The sequence below is a fragment of the Microcaecilia unicolor genome, chromosome 10, assembly GCF_901765095.1.
Source record: "Microcaecilia unicolor chromosome 10, aMicUni1.1, whole genome shotgun sequence".
Lineage (NCBI taxonomy): Eukaryota > Metazoa > Chordata > Amphibia > Gymnophiona > Siphonopidae > Microcaecilia > Microcaecilia unicolor.
The window spans coordinates 179,098,131-179,120,711 of NC_044040.1; the positions used below are offsets into that span (position 1 = coordinate 179,098,131).

Below are 22,581 nucleotides of genomic sequence, written 5' to 3' on the forward strand. Positions count from 1 at the left end.
CACAATCCAAGAAAAGGTACCAAGCCTTAGAAATTGAGTTATACTGTCTATCAAAAAGTCGAGTTCATAAAGATACATATGCAAAGCAAGATGAATCTTTCTATCAAATCATACACCTGTGACATTATAAGGCTTTTTCCAATTAGTTAAAAAAAATTTAGGTCAAAATGCCCCCAATCAAGTTTGAGGACTTGTTCTTAAATGAAGCAGCTACAAAGATTTAGGGACCCTTTTACAAAGCAGCAGTAAGCCCAACGCAGGCTTACCGCTCGCTAAAAGGGAAGTACCACCTGGCCACCGCAGCAACCTGGTGGTAGTTCCCTCCCCCAACGCGCCATTTCCGGCACTGCAAAAATATTTTGATTTTTGTAGTACTGGTGTGTACCTGGCGGTAATTGGGTAGCGCCACATGCTAAAACTTGCCTTGTACCTCATGCGGTAAAAGGGGGCCTTGGCGTGCATCAAAAACCCATGCTGATGCCCGTGCAGGCCCCCGTTTGCAGCAGCTTCATATACGGACCCTTTCGTACCTTTTCTTGGATTGTCTCCCCTCTAAACTATGAGTTTTAAAAGCTGAATCAATCTCTAAAAATTGTAAAAAAAAAAATTGTATTTACTAAACTACCAACATTGAAGGGGGAAGTTATCAACGTGGGGTAACATTAGGTAAAATGTACTAGTATCTGGGCTTAGCATAAGATAATACGGGATTTTACCATACACTAAGCCCAGATTTACCACAGCACTTTAGGGGGATTTTTGAAATATATTTTATTGCAGGGCATGAACTAATGTTAAAATTAGCATACAGTACCTGAATAGAGTTACCCTTGGGAGCACTTATAGGAGATGCTAAGAGCTCCCACGTTAAATCTGATATTAGCCAATGAGGGGCCCTTTTACTAAAGGGTTGCCGTGCAGCAACCTGAAACTACTTTAGTCACCATTTATAGAATCTGGGGGTAAGGGCTTAATACCGTTTCGTATAAGAGCCCCTATGTTTCATTGCATAAAATGAAACCTTTGCTAAAATAAACAAATGCTGAAAGGATGGTGACTGCAGAGGGTTTCCAAAGACTAGGAGTGGGTGAAAGATGGGGTGAAACAGCAGGCTGGGAAAGGAATGAGGGACAGAGGGAGTAATGCAAAGGCTGTGAAGGGAGTTGAGAGTATGAGTGGAAAGTTGAACGTGGTGAAGGCGGTTAGCTTAGCAAAGTTTAAAAAGGGGTTAGATGGTTTCCTAAAGAATAAGTCCATAAACCACTACTAAATGGACTTGGGAAAAATCCATAATTCCAGGAATAACATGTATAGAATGTTTGTACATTTGGGAAGCTCGCCAGGTGCCCTTGGCCTGGATTGGCTGCTGTCGTGGACAGGATGCTGGGCTCGATGAACCCTTGGTCTTTTCCCAGTGTGGCATTACTTATGTACTTATTGAGTGAGAGACATGTACGTAGCAAGTTTTATTTAACTAATTTACTTTTCAAAGCTAAATTACACTTTTAAATCTGTTGAAATGATCCTTTACAGCTCGATTTCTGGCACCCAGACTCAGCTCATCAGGTGGGCACCCAAATGAATGTAGATTTCCGTGTTGGGGCGGATCAGTCAACGTTTGTTCAAACTCTACTGGAACATCATGACATGCAATACAAGTATGTTATAATTTAGCCTCTGTGTGCGGTATGATCACGAGTGGGTGGCAGTGATTGTTATTCTATTTGAACTGGAAAAACGTTATTGATCATTAAAGGGCAGTATTTCTAAGGATATTAAGCCCTAATGCGCGCTTAGCACGCAGTAAAAAGGCTTACCACAAAGCATGTTAAAGCATTTTGCAGTATCTGCCTGTTAGTGTGCGCTAAACGTGTGCTACTTTTATTTTTTGAAATATTTTTCAGAGGGGATGTGCTGTGGGCAGGGAATGGGTGTGAAAGAGTTATTCAGTTAATGCATTTGCATCAGCACACGCTAATTGAATAACTCAGACTTATTGCAGTAAGTGCTCCCATGTTTCAGGTAATGCACGGTAATGCAAACATTAGCCCATGACCTGAAACAAAAAAATGATTGGAAAAATGCCTTAAATAAGGCTGCATTAGAAATAGGCTTAGCACTTGAGAAAGCCCCTCATTAAAACACGCTAAGCCCATTTTCTAATGCGTTTAAGTAAAAGGGTCCCTAAGCCATTTCAAATCTCTTCAATAGAGACAAATAGAGCTACCAAAGAGAGAGCTGTACCGGGTTTTACCACCAAACAAAATTTAAGAAATAGCAAATTAGGATGGACAAAAACAAGTGTATTCCTTGCACAATTGTTTCTAGAGAATTTAGTTTTACACACCATTTCATATAAGCTGCTACCATATGATTTAATGGGGGAAAAAATTCTGGAAAGGTTGTAAACAATTTAGTAATGCCCCTGAATATCTCACCCTCATTACAATACAGAAAAGGAAGAAGGAGAGAGGCTGGAATTTTAATTTTCTGATTTGTCTCAGTCCATAGACACAGCTCTAAAATTAGCTCCTCCTTTGACCCCTGGTGAGACCCCAAGCACAAACTTCTGTGTTGGGTCATATAGCCCAAGCTAACCAGATGTAAATATTCCCATAAAATCAAAAGCAGATATTCTGTATCGTGTCAAGAACTATCTAATTAGTGAAAATCCGAGGTGCCTTTTTACTAAGCCATGCTAAAAAGTGGCCAGCGCTATTGTTAGCGCATGGGTTTTCCACATGCTGCGGCCACTTTTAGCGCAGCTGTAAAACGGCTGCATTTCCATTTTGTTCTGTAATGGCCACAACTAATTTCTCAATCGCCACCTTTTTTTGCAGGTACTAAGGGCTCCTGTGCTAACTCCTCGCTAATCAGGTAGTGTGTGGCAATGAGCCTGCACTACCCAATTCATACAGGGCATACCTACTCTCCAGCCATTGACATGCCTCCCGTGCTAAAAAATAAAAACTGTTTTTTTAGTGCAGGATTAGCACATGCAGATCACCACACTACCACTGGGACACCTCAGCACGTCCCATGGCTAAATATTGGGGGGAATATTCATAGCAGATAATAATTGATTTTTCATGCCTGCTTTAATCAAACTGTAGTGGGCATATGAGCTGAGTCACCAAGTACTGGGCAACGGTACAGCTGACAGAAACTGGCTCTATACATCTGTGATCTTTGATAAAAACAACAGAGATAAATCTGAGGCACCACTGGGTCAGCATGCATAGAGGATTATCATTTTTTTCAAATTTAACGATGTATTTCAAATTGAAAAAGGAAATACAAGGCAATATACACAAAGTCCTAAAGGAATAATAATCCCCATCAAAATCTAGCCCGCATCACAAAGAAAGCAAAGGAACAATAATAAAAGGAATTTTTAAAAAGAAAACAGAGCAAATAGCCCACAAAATACTATCCAACTTAAACATTTAGGGATCCTTTTACTAAGCTATGGTAAAAAGTGGCCTTAGAGCACCCTTACGTGGGTTTTTCCCACATGCTAAGGCTATTTTTACTACAGCTGCAAAACGGATAATCTTTCATTTTTTTTCTATTAATGGCTATGCGCTGATGTTGCCATTAGGGTGCGGCCAATAAAAAAATTTCTGTGTGAGCACTCACAGACACCTGCCCCCCCCCCCCCCCCTGTTTACTAAGCCGTGCTAGAGGCTGCTGGCATACGCTAATGCTGGCACAGTCTATTCACTTTGAATGGTCTGTGTCGGCATTGCCGCGCAGCTTAGTAAACAGGGGGGCTATTTTGTAGGCAGGAAGGGCTCACATGGTAATATAGCTGCGCTGATTAGTGCAGAGATGCTCAGGAGCTTAGTCAAGATCGGGAGGCGGGGCTGGTGGTAGGGAGGCGGGAATAGTGCTGGGAAGACTTATACGGTCTGTGCCAGAGCCGGTGGTGGGAAGCGGGACTGGTGGTTGGGAGGTGGGGATAGTGCTGGGGAGACTTGTACGGTCTGTGCCAGAGCCGGTGGTTGGGAGGCGGGGCTGGTGGTTGGGAGGTGAGGATAGAGCTGGGCAGACTTATACGGTCTGTGCCAGAGCCAGTGGTTGGGAGGCGGGGCTGGTGGTTGGGAGGCAGGGATAGTGCTGGGCAGACTTATACGGTCTGTGCCCTGAAAAGCACAGCTACAAATCAAAGTAGGATATACACAAAAAGTAGCACATATGAGTTATCTTGTTGGGCAGACTGGATGGACCATGCAGGTCTTTTTCTGCCGTCATCTACTATGTTACTATGTTCTATTAATGGCCATGCGCTAATGTTGCCATTAGGGTGCGGCCAATAAAAAAATTTCTGTGTGAGCACTCACAGACACCTGCCCCCCCCCCCCCCCCCCCCGCTTACTAAGCCGTGGTAGAGGCTGCCGTACACTAATGCTGGCACAGTCTATTCACTTTGAATGGTCTGTGTCGGCATTGCCGCGCAGCTTAGTAAACAGGGGGGCTATTTTGTAGGCAGGAAGGGTTCACATGGTAATATAGCTGCGCTGATTCGTGCAGAGATGCCCACTCTCTGCTCCCCTAACATGCCCCCCCAAACAAAAAAATACAAAAAATTATGATCACAGTAAGCACCTTAATCCCATTTCCCTCACTCCCACCTTACACCATTAGCTTTCTCCAGATGTCTCCTGAAAAGCATAATTGTTATTCTTTTAGGTCGTAGTATGTTTATTAAATTTAAAAAGAGAATAACAGAAGACAATTCAGTGTAACAGTTCAACAGCATACAAATTGCAAAAATCATATAAAGGACGGAAGAGAGAAAGAGTGTTATTCTGATAGGAAATAAGGAACTCGCAAGAGAATTACAAGAAAAAAATGCTTTGGGGTGCAGCAAAAACCTGTAGCTCTAGCAACATCAGGGAGCACCTGGATTTTCTGTCTACAAAACAAAAGGACCTTTTTCTTAAAGTAAGATTTTAATATCATGAATTTATTTTGCCTAAGGTGGCTCATTCCCCCTACTGATGCTTTGGGCCCTAAAGTGGACAGTTCCTCTGGACAAGATAGTTCGTTATTGGAACATTATAAAGTTATCATTTTTATAAGGCTGCAAGTTAATCACAGTTAACTATGAGATTAATGCATTAATCATTAATCGTGATTAAATAATTTAATCACATTCCCGCATCTCCTGTCTCCTCCAAATGTCTCTTCTGCTCTCTTCTACTCCTGACCTCAGCACGATCCAGCATCTTTCCCTCCAACCAGGATTCAACATCATCCCCCACATGTCAGCCTACTTTAACAATGATCTTCTGTTGGTCCCCAGCAGCGGCAGTGGTGCACATATGCTGCCTGTGGCCTACTCCAAAGCTTTCCCTCTGGCCTGTTCTGCCTCCTCTGATATCACATCCAGTTTTTGCATCGGCGGGATGGGTCAGAGGGAAAGCTTCGGACCTGAACGCAGGCAGCCACTGCCAGGGACCAACAGAAGACCACCTTGAAGGAAGATTGAGGGGGAGAGAGGAATTGAGAGGGGGCAGATGCCGAACCTTGATTTGGGGGGAATAGAGTGAGCTGCAGACCTGCAAGCAGAACTGGAAGGGTCACCAAAGGAATCTATTGCCAAAGCAGTAAGCTCTAGCAGGCACGAACGAACTTTGGGGTCCTTTTACTAAGGTGCACTGAAGAATGGTCTGCGGTAGTGTAGATGCGTGTTTTGGGCGCGCGCAGAATTATTTTTTAGTGCACCTACAAAAAATGCTCTCTTTTTTTTGCCGTTCTGAAATCTTACCACAAGCCATTGACCTAGCGGTAAGGTCTCACATGGTAACCGGGTGGTAATGGTCTATGTGCAGCAAATGCCACTTGATGCGCATAGTTGTTGCATGCCAAAAACATTTCTAAAAATTTCAGATGCGCGTAGTGGACGCACGTCAAAATTGAAATTACCACAAGGGCCACACAGTAACCAGGAGGTAACTCCAATTTGGCATACTTTGGGTGCGTGTAAATCTCTAAAGACCTCCCTCTTCAACAAGGCCTACCACAATAATTAAGAATTGTAAATATAACAATTCTCCACTTTACCTATACGTGGAACTGCTTACCTCTTATATATGTTTGCTTAATCTTATCATTCTTAATCTTACCATGCTTTGTAATACAAACTGGTACCTAACCTGTTAAGGCGAATGCCATAACGATACACTATAAGCCACTTTGAGCCTGCAAATAGGTGGGAAAATGTGGGATACAAATGCAATAAATAATAATAATAATAATAATCTACGTGACTTAGCAAAAGGGCCCCTTTGTGTTGCTCACCACCAAGTTTGTGTTGCTATTTATGAGGGTGAAAGGGAGGGAGGGTGAGGTACTGAACAACAGGAGGAAGGGAGAGAGAAAGAGATAATGGACCTGGGGGAAGAGGAAAGGGAGAGAAGGAAGAGAAAGGGAGATAATCTTGGATCTGGGGGGGCAGGAGGCAGGTAGATTATCAGTCCTTTAGGGAAGGGAAAGGGGGTTGGGATTTGATATACTGCCTTTCTGTGGTTACAATCAAAGCAGTTTACATATTATATACAGGTACTTATTTTGTACCTGAGGCAATAGAGATTTAAGTGATTTGCCCAGAGTCACAAGGAGGTGCAGTGGGAAATAAATAAGTAGATAAAAAGCAAACTTTAGTTATGTGATTAATCGTGATTAAACGATTTGATCGAAATGCAGCTCTAATTATTATCAGTAAATGTATACATCTGTGTTTCTTTTGTTGAAAAGAATTTTATTTCAGAATGTACAAGAAGGGATTGAGAAACAGTTTGATGGTGAGAAACATTTTAGCAGAAAATACAGTTACACAAAATACAACCAATGGAAAAAGGTACAGTGTGTCATAAATTGGAATAATATTGTGAATGGGCTTTGTTTAATACCCGCCCTGAACTGCATCATTATCTCTGATTTAAGATTTCTGCCTGGACTGCTAGAATGGCTAAAAGATACCCAAAACTGGTCTCCCGTACCCAGATTGGATCGACTTTTGAAAATCGCCCTATGTACATACTGAAGGTAGAAATGGTTCTGTATTTATGGTCAAATCAACAAAATAATGTAAACTATTAAAATATAATACTAATGTGCTCCTATTCAATATGTTGTGGTAAACAAAGTACAAAATAATAGAAAATAATTTTAGAAAGAGGTAACAAATGTATTACAAGATTAAGGGGACCTTGTACCAAAATGTGGTAAGGAAAGGCTAAAGCAGCTAAGACTCTTCAGCTTGGAGGAGAGACAGCTGAGGGGAGATATGATAGAGGTATATAAAATAATGAGTGGAGTGGAATGGGTAGACATAAATCGCTTGTTTACTCTTTCCAAAAATACTAGGACTAGGGAGCACTCAATGAAGCTACTAAGTAATAAATTTAAAACAAACTGAAGAAGATATTTCTTCATGAAATGTGTAATTAAACTCTGGAATTCATTGCCAGAGAATGTGGTAAACACAGTTAGCTTAGCAGGGTTTAAAAAAGGTTTAGATCATTTCCTAAAGGAGTCTTTTACTAAAGCTTAGCTCGAGTTATCTGCAGCAGGACCCATAGGAATAAAATGTACCCTGCTGCAGATAACTCGAGCTAAGCTTTAGTAAAAGACCCCCTAAAAGAAAAGTCCATAAGCCATTATTAAGATGGACTTGGAAAAATCCAATACTTATTTCTAGGATAAGCAGCATAAAATCTGTTTTACTGTTCTGGAATCTTTACAGGTACTTGTGACCTGAATTTGCCACTGTTGAACATGATACTGGGCTCAATGGACCATCAGTCTGTCCCAGTGTGGCAACAGTTACATTCTTATGTTCAATTAGTGCTTGAAACACAAAGCTATCAGTACCATTCCTCCCCCTTCCATCAGCCAGTGTTTTCAGGCTCTGCCTCATGAAAATGAACAATTTATATTTGCACATATTGGAGGATCATGTCGATCACAACTGAAATAAAGCATAGGTACTGCAAGCATATTTCTATACAGGTTGACATTATTTGGGTGCTTTTTCGGCATGTCATAAAAGGGAGCAGGGTGCAATATAATGTACCAATAATAACATTAAAATATTTACAAAATATTTTCAGTAAAATACACACAAATACAGTAAGGTTTATCTTGACTCAGTATAAATCAGTGTTTCCCAAGTCAAGTTATCAGGATATCCACAATGAATATGCATGAGATTGATTTGCATACACTGCTTCAATTGTATGCAAATTTCATTTGTAGATATCCTGAAAACCTGACTGGCAAGAGGGTACTCCAGGACCAACTTGGGAACGACTGGTCTAAAGTATATCATATATTGGGGTATGCATATTCAAACATGCATAAACAAAAACTTGATATTTTTGTTGACAAACTAGGTTGGCAGGCAAACCAATATAAAGAAAGCCATCTTTATGGACTGTGGTATCCATGCTCGAGAATGGATCTCTCCTGCATTCTGCCAGTGGTTTGTGAAAGAGGTCAGTGAATTAAGAGATAGTGTGTGGTTAAATTTCTGAAGGCATGTGAAGTGAATGTATATTGTCATATTCAAGGAAAGCATTATCAAACTGACAAACATTCTTGGGTCCTATGGTCCAAATACTATAAATGGTGCCTTAAAAATCAGCGCCGAAAAACCACGTGCTTAGCGCAATTCTAAAAACTATGCCTAAAGTTAGGCGTAGTTTATAGAATATGCTCAGGTGCCATTCTTGTGATTAAAATTTAGGCGCACCTACTTAGGCCACATAAAACCAGGCCTAAACACTGTACCCGTGACTAAGTTAGGCGCAGATCATGTGTATTCCATAATAGTGTGCATAGTTTTTTGAAATGCCCACAATCTGCCCATTCCACACCCATGGCCATGCCCCCTTTTCAGCTGCACAATTTAGAATTTACACACACGTAGAAAGTTGTGCATATAAATTCTAATTAAAGTTGTTAAGTACCAATTATCAGAACTGATTGACTTGTTAATCAACTAAGTTGTGCATGCAATTTAGCCATGCGGCCAAATGAGTGCACTCAACTTAAGGCGCCATTTATAGAATTTGGGGGAATGCCTCCAAATAAGTGAATTTTGTGAACGCTATGGCAGTAATGAACCTCACGGCTAATCCAGGGTATGTGGAGTAGGTTCTCATCTCAAATTTACTGCTACCACTTGCTCTTGAACTTGCATCAGACCAGTGCTCTAACCACTAGGCTACTTCTCCACTCCAGCACACACATTAACCACAGGCACAGATATGTACTAATGGCTACCACATGTTAAAACAGCCAGTGAAATGGAAATCCCATGCTAACTGCTTAGTGCAGGATGAGGGACCGGGAGGCAGTTGGGTGTGGACTGCACATTGCAATTGTTGCACAGGAAGTAGCGCTCACTGTCAAATGTGCAGTTAACATGGGTGCACTAACACTACCTCAAGATGCGGCATTAATCATGCTTGACAGTAATGCACAATAGGAAAAATGTCTGTGAGGAAACAGCAGGGTGAATGCTGGACACGCTCACAACAGTTGCCAAACAGCCTTTGCACTTACCGTGTGTTTTTGGATGTTAACATGGAGTAAGTATAAAAATGTACCACATTTTAGTAAACAGCTCCCCCCCCCCCCCCCCCCCCCAAGGTGTCTGTTTTTTTTTCTGGTAACATTATCATAGTCCGTAGAGCAATATGAATTCTTTCAATAACCTAGTTGTCTATTGTGTTAAGCTTTGAGAATTCAGAATTCTAACAGACGTATTGTACGTGGCTCTCTCTTAGGCCACTGAAAATTATGGAAAAGACAAGTGCATGACAAGACTACTGGACAGCGTGAGCTTCTATGTGCTACCTGTGTTCAACATTGATGGTTATGTCTGGAGCTGGAAAAAAGTATGTGTTTATCTAATTTGCATGTTTCACTCTATTACTTTACTATTTCACTATGTTTATATTACCAAGTTTTCAGCTCTCCATTGAAGATTGCATCTGTGCCTGGATATCTCTACTCTTCTGCTTGACGATTCTCACTGTGGCCTCCTCAACCCACAGCTACAGGCTTTAGCGGGATGGCCCTACTGAAGCAGTGTCATGGTTGTGCTAAACTGTTTTCACTTTATAGTAATGGACTTAACAGGTTTTAGCAGAAGGACTGTCCACCCTCACTTTTGGGAATTCTAAACAAAAGTCCTTAGTGAAGGAACTGAAGCAGTAAGCTTCCACTCAAAAGTTCAAAATAAAGTTAATAATGACTCTTCAGCTTCAATTATCCTTAACTTCAACAGTGGAGACCTTTACCTTAGTCCAAACAAGATGATGTCAGGATCCACTCAAATCCCTTTTCTTCCTGGCCTTCTTTCTAAGCTTGCCAGGATATTCCTTCCCCCTTCGGGGCTCAGTTTATTCAGGGGCAGCCCAGGGCTATCCTCTCTCATATCTTTCTCTCATTAACATTTACATTTCATTGTGCAGCTTACAGAATCAAACAAAAACATGCTTTTAAATATTACCCTCCCCAACAGTCTTGTTGGCAAAGCAAAAGAAAATTTCAAAAGCTTTGAAACTGATTGGCTTTCTCTGGTTACTAAGCAGTCAGCCTAAGCAGTTCTCCTCACTGGTATTAGAAGCTGCAGTTCTCTACCACTGTCTTCCTCACTAGCGCTGGCGTTTGCTTTTGATTATGACGGTGTAGTTGTCAACACAAACAAAAATCCCAAATCCAACACTCAAAACAAAAACGTTAAAGGTTTGCAGCAAACCTCTGTCCTTGGGGAGGTTTCACTGCCCTGCTCTAAAAATTCCATAGAGTCAAAGTCCTGGTCAATAGAGCTGGGAAACTCCAGCACTATTTCCATTTGTTCAGGGGCTGCTTGTTTCTCAAACTGATGCCACGGACTCTCCAGCTAGAGGTCATATCCCTCCTGTCTGGGGCTCTAGAGGTGAATTGCTGTTTTTCCTCCTCCTCCTCCTTATTTATTTATTTTATTTATTTATTGCATTTGTATCCCACATTTTCCCACCTATTTGCAGGCTCAATGTGGCTTACAAAGTTTTGTTATGACATTATCATTCCAGGATATCAGATACAGTTAGTAATTTGCAGAGATTGAGTAAGAGAAGAAAGAAGGAAGTGATTAGGGGGGTAAGTATAGAAGGTGGACTTTCATAGCTGGGTGGGTTGGTGAAGTGGATTAGTGAAGCTATGGGTTCTCTTTGTAGGCCTTGTTGAAGAAATATGTCTTCAGAGATTTGCGAAAGTTATTTATTTCATCAATTGATTTCAGGTCTGTAGGTAATGCATTCCATAGCTGCGTGCTCATATAAGAGAACGTGGTAGCATGCACCAGCTTGTATTTTAGTCCTTTACAGCTAGGGAAGTGCAAATTGAGAAATTTGCGGGATGTTCTTGTGGCGTTTCTGGGAGGTAGGTCCACGAGGTTTAGCATGTATATTGGGGCGTCTGCGTGAATAATTTTGTGTACAATCGTGCAGATCTTGAATGCAATGCATTCCTTAAGTGGGAGCCAGTGAAGTTTCTCTCTTAGGGGTTTTGCACTTTCATATTTAGTTTTTCCAAATATGAGTCTGGCGGCAGTATTCTGGGCTGTTTGGAGTTTTTTGATAGTCTGTTCTTTGCAGCCAGCATACAGTGTGTTGCAGTAGTCCAGATGGCTTATTACCATTGACTGTACCAGGGTACGGAAGATGTATCTCGGGAAGAAAGGTTTTACTCTTTTGAGTTTCCTCATGGTGTGGAACATCTTTTTCGTCGTGTTCTTCACGTGGGTATCGAGAGTGAGGTTTCGATCAATAGTAACTCCAAGAATTTTCAAGTTTTGTGAGACAGGAAGAGAACAGTATGGTGTGATTATGGTGGAGACGTTTTTTGTGTTATGTTGAGAGGTGAGTACAAGACGTGTGTTTTTTCTGCATTAAATTTTAGTTGGAATGCATCCGCCCAGGTGTGCATGATTTGGAGGCTTTGGTTGATCTCATTGGGAATTTCATTTACATCATGTTTGAACGGGATGTAAATTGTGACATCGTCTGCATATATGTAGGGATTGAGGTTTTGATTGGCTAGAAGTTTGGCTAAAGGTATCATCATTAGGTTAAATAAGGTTGACGTAATATGAGTAACATTGTCTCTACACTAGGTCTGTCATTCTCTCTCCCTTCCACCCCCTCACCCCCACCCTCAGTCCTTAAAGAGATGGCTCTCAGGAACTGTGAAGCTCTTTTTAAAATGGGAAGGAATTCTTTTTCCTTTTCACTGCTGTAGATTGTCTTTCTCTCAAGGCTACCCTTTGTCGGCCAACCAAAACTGCTACTGAAACTGTCTAAACACTTTCAGCCTAAACCGAGACTGTAAACTAAAGTTTGGTTGTGAGAATGTGAACCAATGAGGCCTACTGGGGATTATCAGAGTTTGCAGTTGGCAATCCTCTGGTAGTCCCACAGGAGATTATTACCCTCCAGTCCCAGGAACTGAAAGCACAAACTAGGAACTGGGATAGCCATTTTAACAAGTATTTCTCAATAAGCCTGGCAGGTTTAAGTTCCCAAGTCAATGCAAATATAGTTAAATATCCTCTTGAGACAGGAACTTTGTGAGAACATGTAAAAAAAACAAAATCATGATTACCAGCTTGTTATGCTTACCTAAACTGTGTACAAATAACAAGAGAAAGTAGCACTGAGATGTTTCCCATTATGTATTTATTATAAAACTGATTAAGGACAAGCATGATATAGATTCTTACTAAAATAGGGTAAAGGAGTCCAGACACTGTCTACCTTTGGACATTGCACCAGCCTAATGCACAATCCAGAATAAAAAAAACCATTGGTGTTACTGAATGTAAGGACTATATGATCTGAAAAATTACAATCAAGAGCAATGCGTTTCTCAAAGTATATTCTAATATATAAACTTAATTTCATTGTAATATCATTTTTTACTAAAACTGTAGGTAGATTGGTACTTGTGCTTGAAAATAATCACTGCAGGTTCCTTTCTTATAGAATCTAGCATCTGTACACCACAAGTTTGATTAAAACACCACATCTTAATCATACCCAACAGAGCCTGGATTTACCCAAATAGTATCCAAGCCAAAATATATATAATAATTTAAATAATGAAAGACCATATTTTACCTCTAAGCAAAATAGCCTCCATACCCATGGACCTCAGCTAATGAAAACTGCAACAAAAAGTCACAATGCTTTTACAATGGCTGACTTTGCGCCACATTTAGAGTGGCAGCTGATGTCATATCTCCGCAGAGAGGCTGATTCCTTAGGAGCTTATCACAAATTTATAGATTTAAATTGCTGATCAACTTTTATTTCAAAAGCTTTTATTTGGAGCACTCTATTTACCATATAAACTACTATGCAAGATTACAACTGAATTACTTGCAATCAAATTACACACAAAAAAAAGAATGTAAAGAGTAGCCCCCCCCCCCCCTTAAGGTAATCAGGGCAAGAGAGATCTCCAGTCACTCTTGCTCATGTCAGCTCTACACTCAAAATGGCTACCATGATCTCTGGAGGCAGTCTCATGAGATTGCCACTAGAGGACATGGCAGCCATTTTGAGAACAGAATCAGCATGGGCAGGAGTAACTGGGGATCACTCCTACCCCAATTACGCCCCTAGACTGCCAGAACTGTAAGATTGGCCTGAGGGGGCATCTATAGGTAGGTGGGGGAGGGGGAGAGGCAACTCCTGTTCAGAGGGGCAGGGAAGGGGAAGGAAGGGAGATAGACAGGATAAAGCACAAATTTTCTGCTTCCACCAAAAACACAGGTCAGTTTGGCTAAAACTGAAACCATGGCCATAGGCAGAAAAGGGATTTTGGACTAGTCTTGGCACTAAAACCAAAACTAAAATTTGGTCAACCTCTACTACCTGTTCCATTTCACAATATGCAGTGTAAAGTCTTTGTGGCAAACTTTGAGGTGTGTGTAAGGTATTGAAATTCACTAACTTTTATAGTTTTTTTTTTTTTTTACAGGATCGAATGTGGAGAAAAAATCGTTCAAACAATTCCAACAGTGAATGCATTGGTACTGACCTCAATAGGAACTTTGATGTTAAATGGGGCAGTAAGTATCAAGATGAAAAGGAAATCTGCTGAGCTTTGCTCTAGAAAACTCATTTTGAAAAATTATGTACAGTTGCAGTAACTTATAAGGAAACTGAGAAAGTAGGAATACATTTATCCCCTAATTCTATAAAAGTTGCCAAAAATTGCATGTGCAAATTTGGGAATTCACCTAATTTGTGTGTGCAATTTAATTGAATAGCAAGCCAATTAGTGCCAATAATTGTCTTTTTAACAAGCAATTATTAGCACTAATTAAATTTAATTGGACTTCATGCATGTAAGTTTAGGCACTGTGCCTAAATTTTACGTGCAATCCAAAAAAGGGGCGTGGAAATGGGAGGAGCATGTGTGAAACAGGGGCATTCCTAACATATGCACATTGTTATAGATTAAGGGAACTAAGTTAGATGCTTATACTTACACTACGTTTCAGTTGGTGCAAATGGCCATGCCTAAGGTTAAGCACAAGTCCCTAATGTAAGAGCTATTCTATAAACAACATCTAACTTTAAGAACGGCTTATAGAATAGTGCATTTATTGGCTCCGATTTTTTAGGTGCCGTATATAGAATCTAGCCCCATATATATATATATATATATATATATATATATATATATATATATATATATATATATATATATATGTATTATCTACTTGTATACAACGAAGACATTGCATGCCAATCTATCTCATGCATAATCAGTATGAAAATCCTGAAAACGAGACTGAGTTGTGGCCCTTGAGGACCAAATTTGGGGACTCCTCCTCTAAGCCAAGTTGGATTTCAAGTTCAGAGACTTAATGCAACAAAAGTAGGATTAGATCTGTCTACAAGGGTCGGCATGGATCAGGTGGAAATATTTATACTGTTACTATACTTCTTGCATTACAGAATTATGTCAATATATCACCAGGCTCTAGGCATCTCCCCAACTACTGTAATTCCACTCTTACCAGGATCCCTTCTAGTTGCCTTTTATCCTTCCAAATTACCTACAATTTAGTAGCCCACCTGCTTGTTCAATCTTCTCAGGTTTTCTCACAACACATCTCATTTTTGTCAGCATGCCTGGCTTCCTGTGTTTCACAGAACAGAGCACAAAATCCATATCACTGTCCTTTTCAGTCTACATGTTCCTGCCTCCTCATCTGAATGCTGTACTTGCTCTCATCTCCTTTCACTTCATTTCATTATATTTTTTCTTTATTGCCCGGCACCTCGAACAGATGATTAGTGGTAAATAAAAAAAATTACATTGAGGGACTCATTTTAAAAAGCACTTAGACTTACAAAGTTCCACAGATTACCACCTAACTTTGTAAGTCTAAGTTCTTTGAAAATATGCCTCCAAGGCTCTTATTTACTAAGATATACTAAAATTTTACAAAATTGATGTGAAATTAATGGCAATAGCAGCAAAAAACCTGAATTGGGGGACATTTGCAGCAATTTGGGAAAGGCAGCAATGCAATTAATGCAGAGATAAAGGGCCAGATTCTATATAAGGCACCTAAAAAATCCACATGGTAAACATTTCTGCCTGAGCGTATTCTATAAGTGGTGCCTAGATTTAGGTGCAGTATATAAAACTCGCTTAGTTGATATCATAGTGCCTAAAACTTATTCTCTTGCCTATTTACCTGTTATTTTGCATCTGTTTTTATAGTTCACTGTTCAGTATTTTTAATGACAATAATCCTTTTTTAGTTTATTGATTCTGCTTGTCTGGACTGACTAATGTGAGAGGGTAGGTAAAAGGGGATCTGGGAAGGCACGCAGAAGGGGGGTGCAGGCAGCTGGGGAACCCCAACGGGGCAGACTTCATATGCCCAACACCCACATTCAGAAAGCTGCGCTACCGGAGGCAGAGAGGTTGGCCGGGTTAAGGAAGAAGAGGAGGAACTACCAGTCCCAGAATCCCTCTCTTCCCCACCCGGCTGTGCAAGAATTAGGGGAGGAGATAGAAGATTGGGAAATGGTCTCTGAGGGAGGTGATGAGGGCCAGCTGGAGAAGTTGGGGGCAGGGGAAGTTGAAGAGGAGGATAAAATGGAGGTTACTGAAGAACTAGAGGAGGAACAGAAAAGCTGCTGTAAGAGGGTGGCTAGCTGTACCTTGGAGAGACTGGTGGAAGACCGGAGGAGAGAGGCTGAGGCACGGGGGAAATCTCTACTAAAGAGGAAACAGGTGCAGCCTGTGGGAGAGAAAGAGAGCTGGGCACAATTGAAACCCCAGCCTGAACCAGGTGGGAATAAAGCTGTGTAACCGTGCTGTAAGAAGGTGCAAGAAAGACTGTGTAAACTGTTTCATACTAAAAAGGTCTGGGCTGCAACCTACCAAGCTATTGGGTTTTTCCCTCTGATAATGTACTGTTCCCTAAGTGAAGTAATCTGAGCTAAAGTGAAGTTATATGGACTGTTTTTGAACCTGAACTTGACTGGGTTGAACCTGAATTGTGCTCTGGGCTGCTAGCCTAAACAGCCTGGAGTGAAGGGTGTTTTGTTGATTTGAAGCAAGAAAATAAAAGCTCTTACTTATAAAAATTGGGCTTTGAATGTGCCTCTGTGAAAGGAACGGAGGGAGGAGGAAGTCCTGGGAGTTCGCAGGGCCTGGAGCCAAGGCTCAGAGGGGCCAGATTGCTGTGGAGTGAAGGCAACAGTCATGTGGAGGAAGAGGCAGCTAAGTAGGGTCAAGCCTGGCTGGGCCCTGGATGGGCGACCCAGCTACACTAAGAATCCTGATGGTTTGTGTGTTGGGTTTGTGAGTGCTTTCTAGGAACTGTGGGACCATTGGGAGTGTGGCCCCAGTAACCTAGAAATCACCAGGGATAACTTGAGAGTCCACCCAGATGTGGTTGGGACCCAGTTGGTGGGAGGAGGGTGCTAGTGTAGAGCACATGCCCAGGTGCAGGTGGACATGAGATGTGCTGTGGATAGACATTAATAAGTGACCACAAGTTTAGCCCCAGGCGGATAGCTAGACATTTCATGACATGTATCAACATGCTTTCTAGGACATTCTTTTTCTCTAAACCTATTGCACATCTCCATAGATCTCTTCTCATATGTAACAGGATTGGACATTGTTCATTTATTTACCATTTTTTTAAGAGATTCACCCAAGGCAGTGTACAGTAGGTACAGTTTAACATAAAACTTACAATTTTGTTAACAGTATAACGACCAACTATAAACATAAATATAATAAATAAGGTAAACTTGAGAACAGCAAATTAAAACCTAATAGTAGGACAACCATGAAACAGTATCAAAAATATACACATTTAATTGAAATTCAAATAACAGATATAATATGATGTCAGCATAATACTTATGAAACTTCTAAAATGCACGTTCGAATAACATAGATATGATGGTAATGCTTTTCTACAATACAGCTTACCACAAAAACCCTGAAATTCCATAAATGGCATTTGAAATTACGCATGCAAATTTGGGCACACGCCCAATCTTTGTGTACAATTGAATTGAATAACAAGCCAATTGGCAGCAATAATTGGGTGCTAATAATCAACTATCAATGTTAATTGGCATTTATATAAATTTACACATGCATTTTTAGTCACAGGGATCCGCATGTACAATTTATGTGTGGCTCCAAAAAGGGGGCGTGGCCATGAGAGGGTCAGGGGCATTCCTACAATTTCTGTATACTGTTATAGAATAAGGGGGATCTGCGCCTAATTTAGATGTGAACATTTACACCAGGGTTTACTTGGTAGAAATCCTTGCGTCTAAAGTTAGGTGCCAATCCCGGTATTAAGCATATTCTATAAATGGTGCCTAACTTTCAATGCCATTTATACAATTGTACGTTGCGCATTTTTTTGCACTGATTTTTTGGTGCTATTTATAGAATTCAGTCCAAAATGTTATGTCAGTCTAGAGTGGAGGAGTAGCCCAGTGGGTAGCGCATTGCATTTTGATCCTGGGGAACTGGGTTTGATTCTTCATTACCCAAGGTACAAATAAGTATCTGTATACGCTATCCTGCTTATTTTTGAAGGAGAAGGGCGGCCATCTTCCGACACAAATCGGGAGATGGCCGCCCTTCTCCTAAAGGCGGCCAAATCGGTATAATCGAAAGCCGATTTTGGCCACCTTCAACTGCTTTCTGTCGCGGGGCCGGCCAAAGTTCAAGGGGGGCATGTCGGCAGTGTACCAAAGGCGGGATGGGGGCGTGGTTAACAGATGGGTGTCCTCGGTCAATAATGGAAAAAAGAAGGGCGTCCCTGACAAGCATTTGGCCGACTTTACTTGGTCCATTTATTTTCAGGACCAAGCCTCAAAAAGGTGCCCAAACTGATCAGATAACCACCGGAGGAAATCGGGGATCACCTCCCCGTACTCCCCCAATGGTCACCAACCCCCTCCCACCCTAAAAAAAAAATTAGAAACATTTTTTGCCAGCCTCTATGCCAGCCTCAAATGTCATACCCAGCTCCATGACAGCAGTATGCAGGTTCCTGGAGCAGTTTTAGTGGGTGCAGTGCACTTCAGGTAGGCGGACCCAGGCCCATCCCCCCCTACCTGTTACACTTGTGGTGGTAAATGTGAGCCCTCCAAGACCCACCCAAAACCCACTGTACCCACATGTAGGTGATTTGGGGGGCTCAGCACCCAAGGAAAGGGAGCTATGTACATGGGAACAATTAATGAAGTCCACTGCAGTGCCCCCTAGGGTGCCCGGTTGGTGTCCTGGCATGTCAGGGGGACCAGTGCACTACAAATGCTGGCTTCTCCCACAACCAAATGGTTTGGATTTGGCCGGGTTTGAGATGGCCTCATCGGTTTCCATTATCGGCGAAAACTGATGCCGGCCATCTCAAACCCGGCCATCTCTGACATTTGGCCGACCCCAACCGTATTATCGAAACGAAAGATGGCTGGCCATCTTGTTTCGATAATATGGTTCGGGACACCTCTTTACGGCACCGGCCTTAGAGATGGCCGCCCATATAGATGGCCGGCCCCGTTCGATTATGGCCCTCCATGTAAACCACTTTGAATGTAGTTGCAAAAACCACAAAAAGGCAGTATATGAAGTCCATTCTCTTCCCCTCCCCCCCCTTATTAATGGTAGGTTTATGCATTTAGAAAGGGACCATCAGAAAAAAAATCCATAGCCACATATACATACCTTACTATTAATAAAGAAAGATTGACAGAACATATATTATGCTGGTGCCTTATAAATTAGGCATCTTTTAGGAGTTTTCATATTAGCACTCAGTTATAAAATTTGCCTTGAAATACAAACATTTGAAAGGCTTGAAATGCCGTTGTATCGCTCCATGGTGCGACCGCACCTTGAGTATTGTGTTCAATTCTGGTCGCCGCATCTCAAGAAAGATATAGTAGAATTGGAAAAGGTGCAGCGAAGGGCGACTAAAATGATAGCGGGGATGGGACGACTTCCCTATGAAGAAAGACTATGGAGACTAGGGCTATTCAGCTTGGAGAAGAGACGGCTGAGGGGAGACATGATAGAGTTATATAAAATAATGAGTGAAGTGGAACAGGTGGATGTGAAGCGTCTGTTCACGCTTTCCAAAAATACTAGGACTAGGGAGCATGCGATTAAACTACAGTGTAGTAAATTTAAAACAAATCGGAGAAAATTTTTCTTCACCCAACGTGTAATTAAACTCTGGAATTCATTGCTGGAAAATGTGGTGAAGGCGGTTAGCTTAGCAGAGTTTAAAAAGGGGTTGGACGGTTTTCTAAAGGACAAGTCCATAAACCGCTACTAAACGGACTTGGAAAAATCCAAAATCCCAGGAATAACATGTATAGAATGTTTGTACGTTTGGGAAGCTTGCCATGTGCCCTTGGCCTGGATTGGCCGCTGTCGTGGACAAGATGCTGGGCTCGATGGACCCTTGGTCTTTTCCCAGTATGGCATTACTTATGTACTTATCTATGTACTTATGTACTTATGCTTTCTAGTGGAATTGACTGCATATGCAAATCTATTTCCAGCTATTGACAATTATGAAGACCCATGTTTTGATATCTACTGTGGACCTGCAGCAGAATCTGAAAAGGAGACAAAAGCTGTTACCGCCTTTATCCGTGAAAACCTTCAGACCCTCAAGGCATATCTGAGTTTCCATTCTTTTTCTCAGATGCTACTGTACCCTTATGGATACACAACTGATCTAGCCCCCAATCATAAAAAACTAGTAAGTACTGGAAAAATGTGTACTTTGCATGTATGTTCTTAGAATTGTTTATCAGACAAACATCTGATGTAAGTTTCTTGGCTATAAAACAAGGAAGGTTACTCATTAGTTTTTCCATAGTGTCTCTGTTTTTGAGAGCTTATAAGATGTAGTCCAAATTATGTTCCAGATATAGATCTATGGTATTTAAATGGTTTGGGAACTAGACAACAGGATGGTAGAGACTGGAATGTAAATAGTGACTGTCATGAGCAGATATGATTATTTTGTTTTGATTTTTTTTGTCTACCTGATTAAATATGTTTTGAAGTAAGCTATCCTGGGCTTTATTGGGAGAACAGGCTAAGGGCCCTGTTTACAAAGATAAAAATTAGTACGTGCTAACCATGTAGATGCCCATAATACTTCTATGAACGTCTACACGGTTAGCGCGTGCTAATTTTTTAACACGTGCTAAAAACACTGGCAAGCCTTTGTAAACAGGGCCCTAAATAACAGAATAAATAAGCATGTTGAAAGTATACAAGATTCAATAGATCAATGATTATATCAAGGAAAAAGAAACATTATCAGTCCACTAGCCATTGTGATCCAAATTGACCAAGATACCTGTTTCAGGTAACAAATATTTTTTTTTTTTGTGGGGGGGTGCCTGTCTGCAGCTCAGGACTCTTTCTTGAACTCAAATTTGGCTTCTAATGAGATTGCATATTTGAGAATAAGATATTGGATATTAGAGGAGAAATTAAAGGAAACATTATGACCATGAAATAGAATAAAGACCAGAAGGAAAGATAAGCAATAGCTTGGGGGGGGGGTTGTTTGTTTATCTCATTAATCAAAGTTATAGAGGGAAAGTATGACTAGTGAATGAGCCTCTGCTGGAGACTGCCTCACTAGCTGATGGAGTTTTCCATGCCCCATTGAACATGGAGATAATGAAACCATTGGGGATGTGATTCAGCAGAACTCAACCGAGTAGGAATGGCTCCTGTCCATATAAGTCCCGCTGATCAAGTCCACATCCAAATTTTCAGTGGAAGTTTCCAGTCAGACCACCTCAGCACTTTCTGTGAAGTGTCAGGGTGGTCCGGGGGCAGAGCTTGGGCAGAACCGGGAAGCATTATCCAGCTAGCATGTTCACACTAGCGCACGCAGATTGGATAACGCAGACTTAATGCGAGAGCACTTACCATTTCATAAACAGGCAGTAAGTGCTCCCTCATTAATATTTTTGTAGGTCTCAACAGTAATGAAAAAATTAACGCAAGACCTGCAAAAAAGAAAAAAAGCCCCATTTTTGGACCATTTTAAAAACAGACTTAGTTCACAGGAAAGTCCACATTAAAATGTGCCAAGCCTATTTTTTTACGCTTTTTAGTAAAGGGGTCCCTCTATAATCTCTGCATGAGAATTTATTGTTCAAGGGGCCCTTTTTGAAAGCAGCAGTAACCCCACTGTGGGCTTATCGCCCGCCAATCTGGAGCTGCTGCCGTCCTAATGCAGGCGTCGGTGGTACATCCACCCCAGCGAGTGACATTTCTGGCGCTAGCAGAAATATTCCAAAAATATTTTTGCAGATGCTAACCTGGCGGTAATCAGGAAGCACCAGAGCCCATACCACCACTTCAATGGGTAGCGGTAAGTGCTCCCTCCCCCACCCCTCCCTCCGCATGGCCATGCGGTAAGTGAAATCTTACCATATGAGCATTTCTTTTTTCAGCCTTTTTACCTGCTGCGGTAAAAAGGGTCTCAGTATGTGGCAAAAACAACCCCCACTGCTAGCACAGGGCCCCTTTTACTACAGCTTGGTAAAAGGACCCCCACATTAATGATATGTTTGTGTTTGCATGATCAGAGTTAAGGTCCAAGAAAACAGCAGGGTAACTGATCCACAAACTCCAAGATGGAAAGAAAACAAAGCAGATCAGTGCAGGTAACACAAGATTTAATGGGAAATAGTTAAATTAAAATATTTAGCCCGACACAGGCCGTGTTTTGCCCAAGTGGGCTGCATCAGGGGCTACTAGATATTCTTTTCCTGAAATGCACACAAATATATTCCACTTAAAAATCTATGTGTAGAACTTACATATGTAGAGAACTGTATCAGAGACAACTCGAAAGGATGTGTCCCGCCGAAGCTGTAAACCACACCGTGTGCATTTCGGAAAAGAATATCTAGTACCCCTGATGCAGCCCAGTTGGGCGAAACACGGCCTGTGTCGGGCTTAATATTT

At 41.4% G+C, this 22,581-nt stretch overlaps 1 protein-coding gene across 1 annotated transcript in view; it reads left to right on the plus strand.

The window, feature by feature from the left end:
- Positions 1 to 22,581, plus strand: part of LOC115478660 (mast cell carboxypeptidase A-like) — a 32,916-nt gene that overhangs the window by 2,273 nt on the left and 8,062 nt on the right. Inside the window, exons 3-9 of the mRNA XM_030216163.1 lie at positions 1,534 to 1,658; positions 6,763 to 6,865; positions 6,952 to 7,053; positions 8,403 to 8,504; positions 9,801 to 9,911; positions 14,044 to 14,134; positions 20,139 to 20,341. Of these exons, the coding sequence (XP_030072023.1) occupies positions 1,534 to 1,658; positions 6,763 to 6,865; positions 6,952 to 7,053; positions 8,403 to 8,504; positions 9,801 to 9,911; positions 14,044 to 14,134; positions 20,139 to 20,341 (837 nt within the window). The remainder of the gene's footprint in view (positions 1 to 1,533; positions 1,659 to 6,762; positions 6,866 to 6,951; positions 7,054 to 8,402; positions 8,505 to 9,800; positions 9,912 to 14,043; positions 14,135 to 20,138; positions 20,342 to 22,581) is intronic.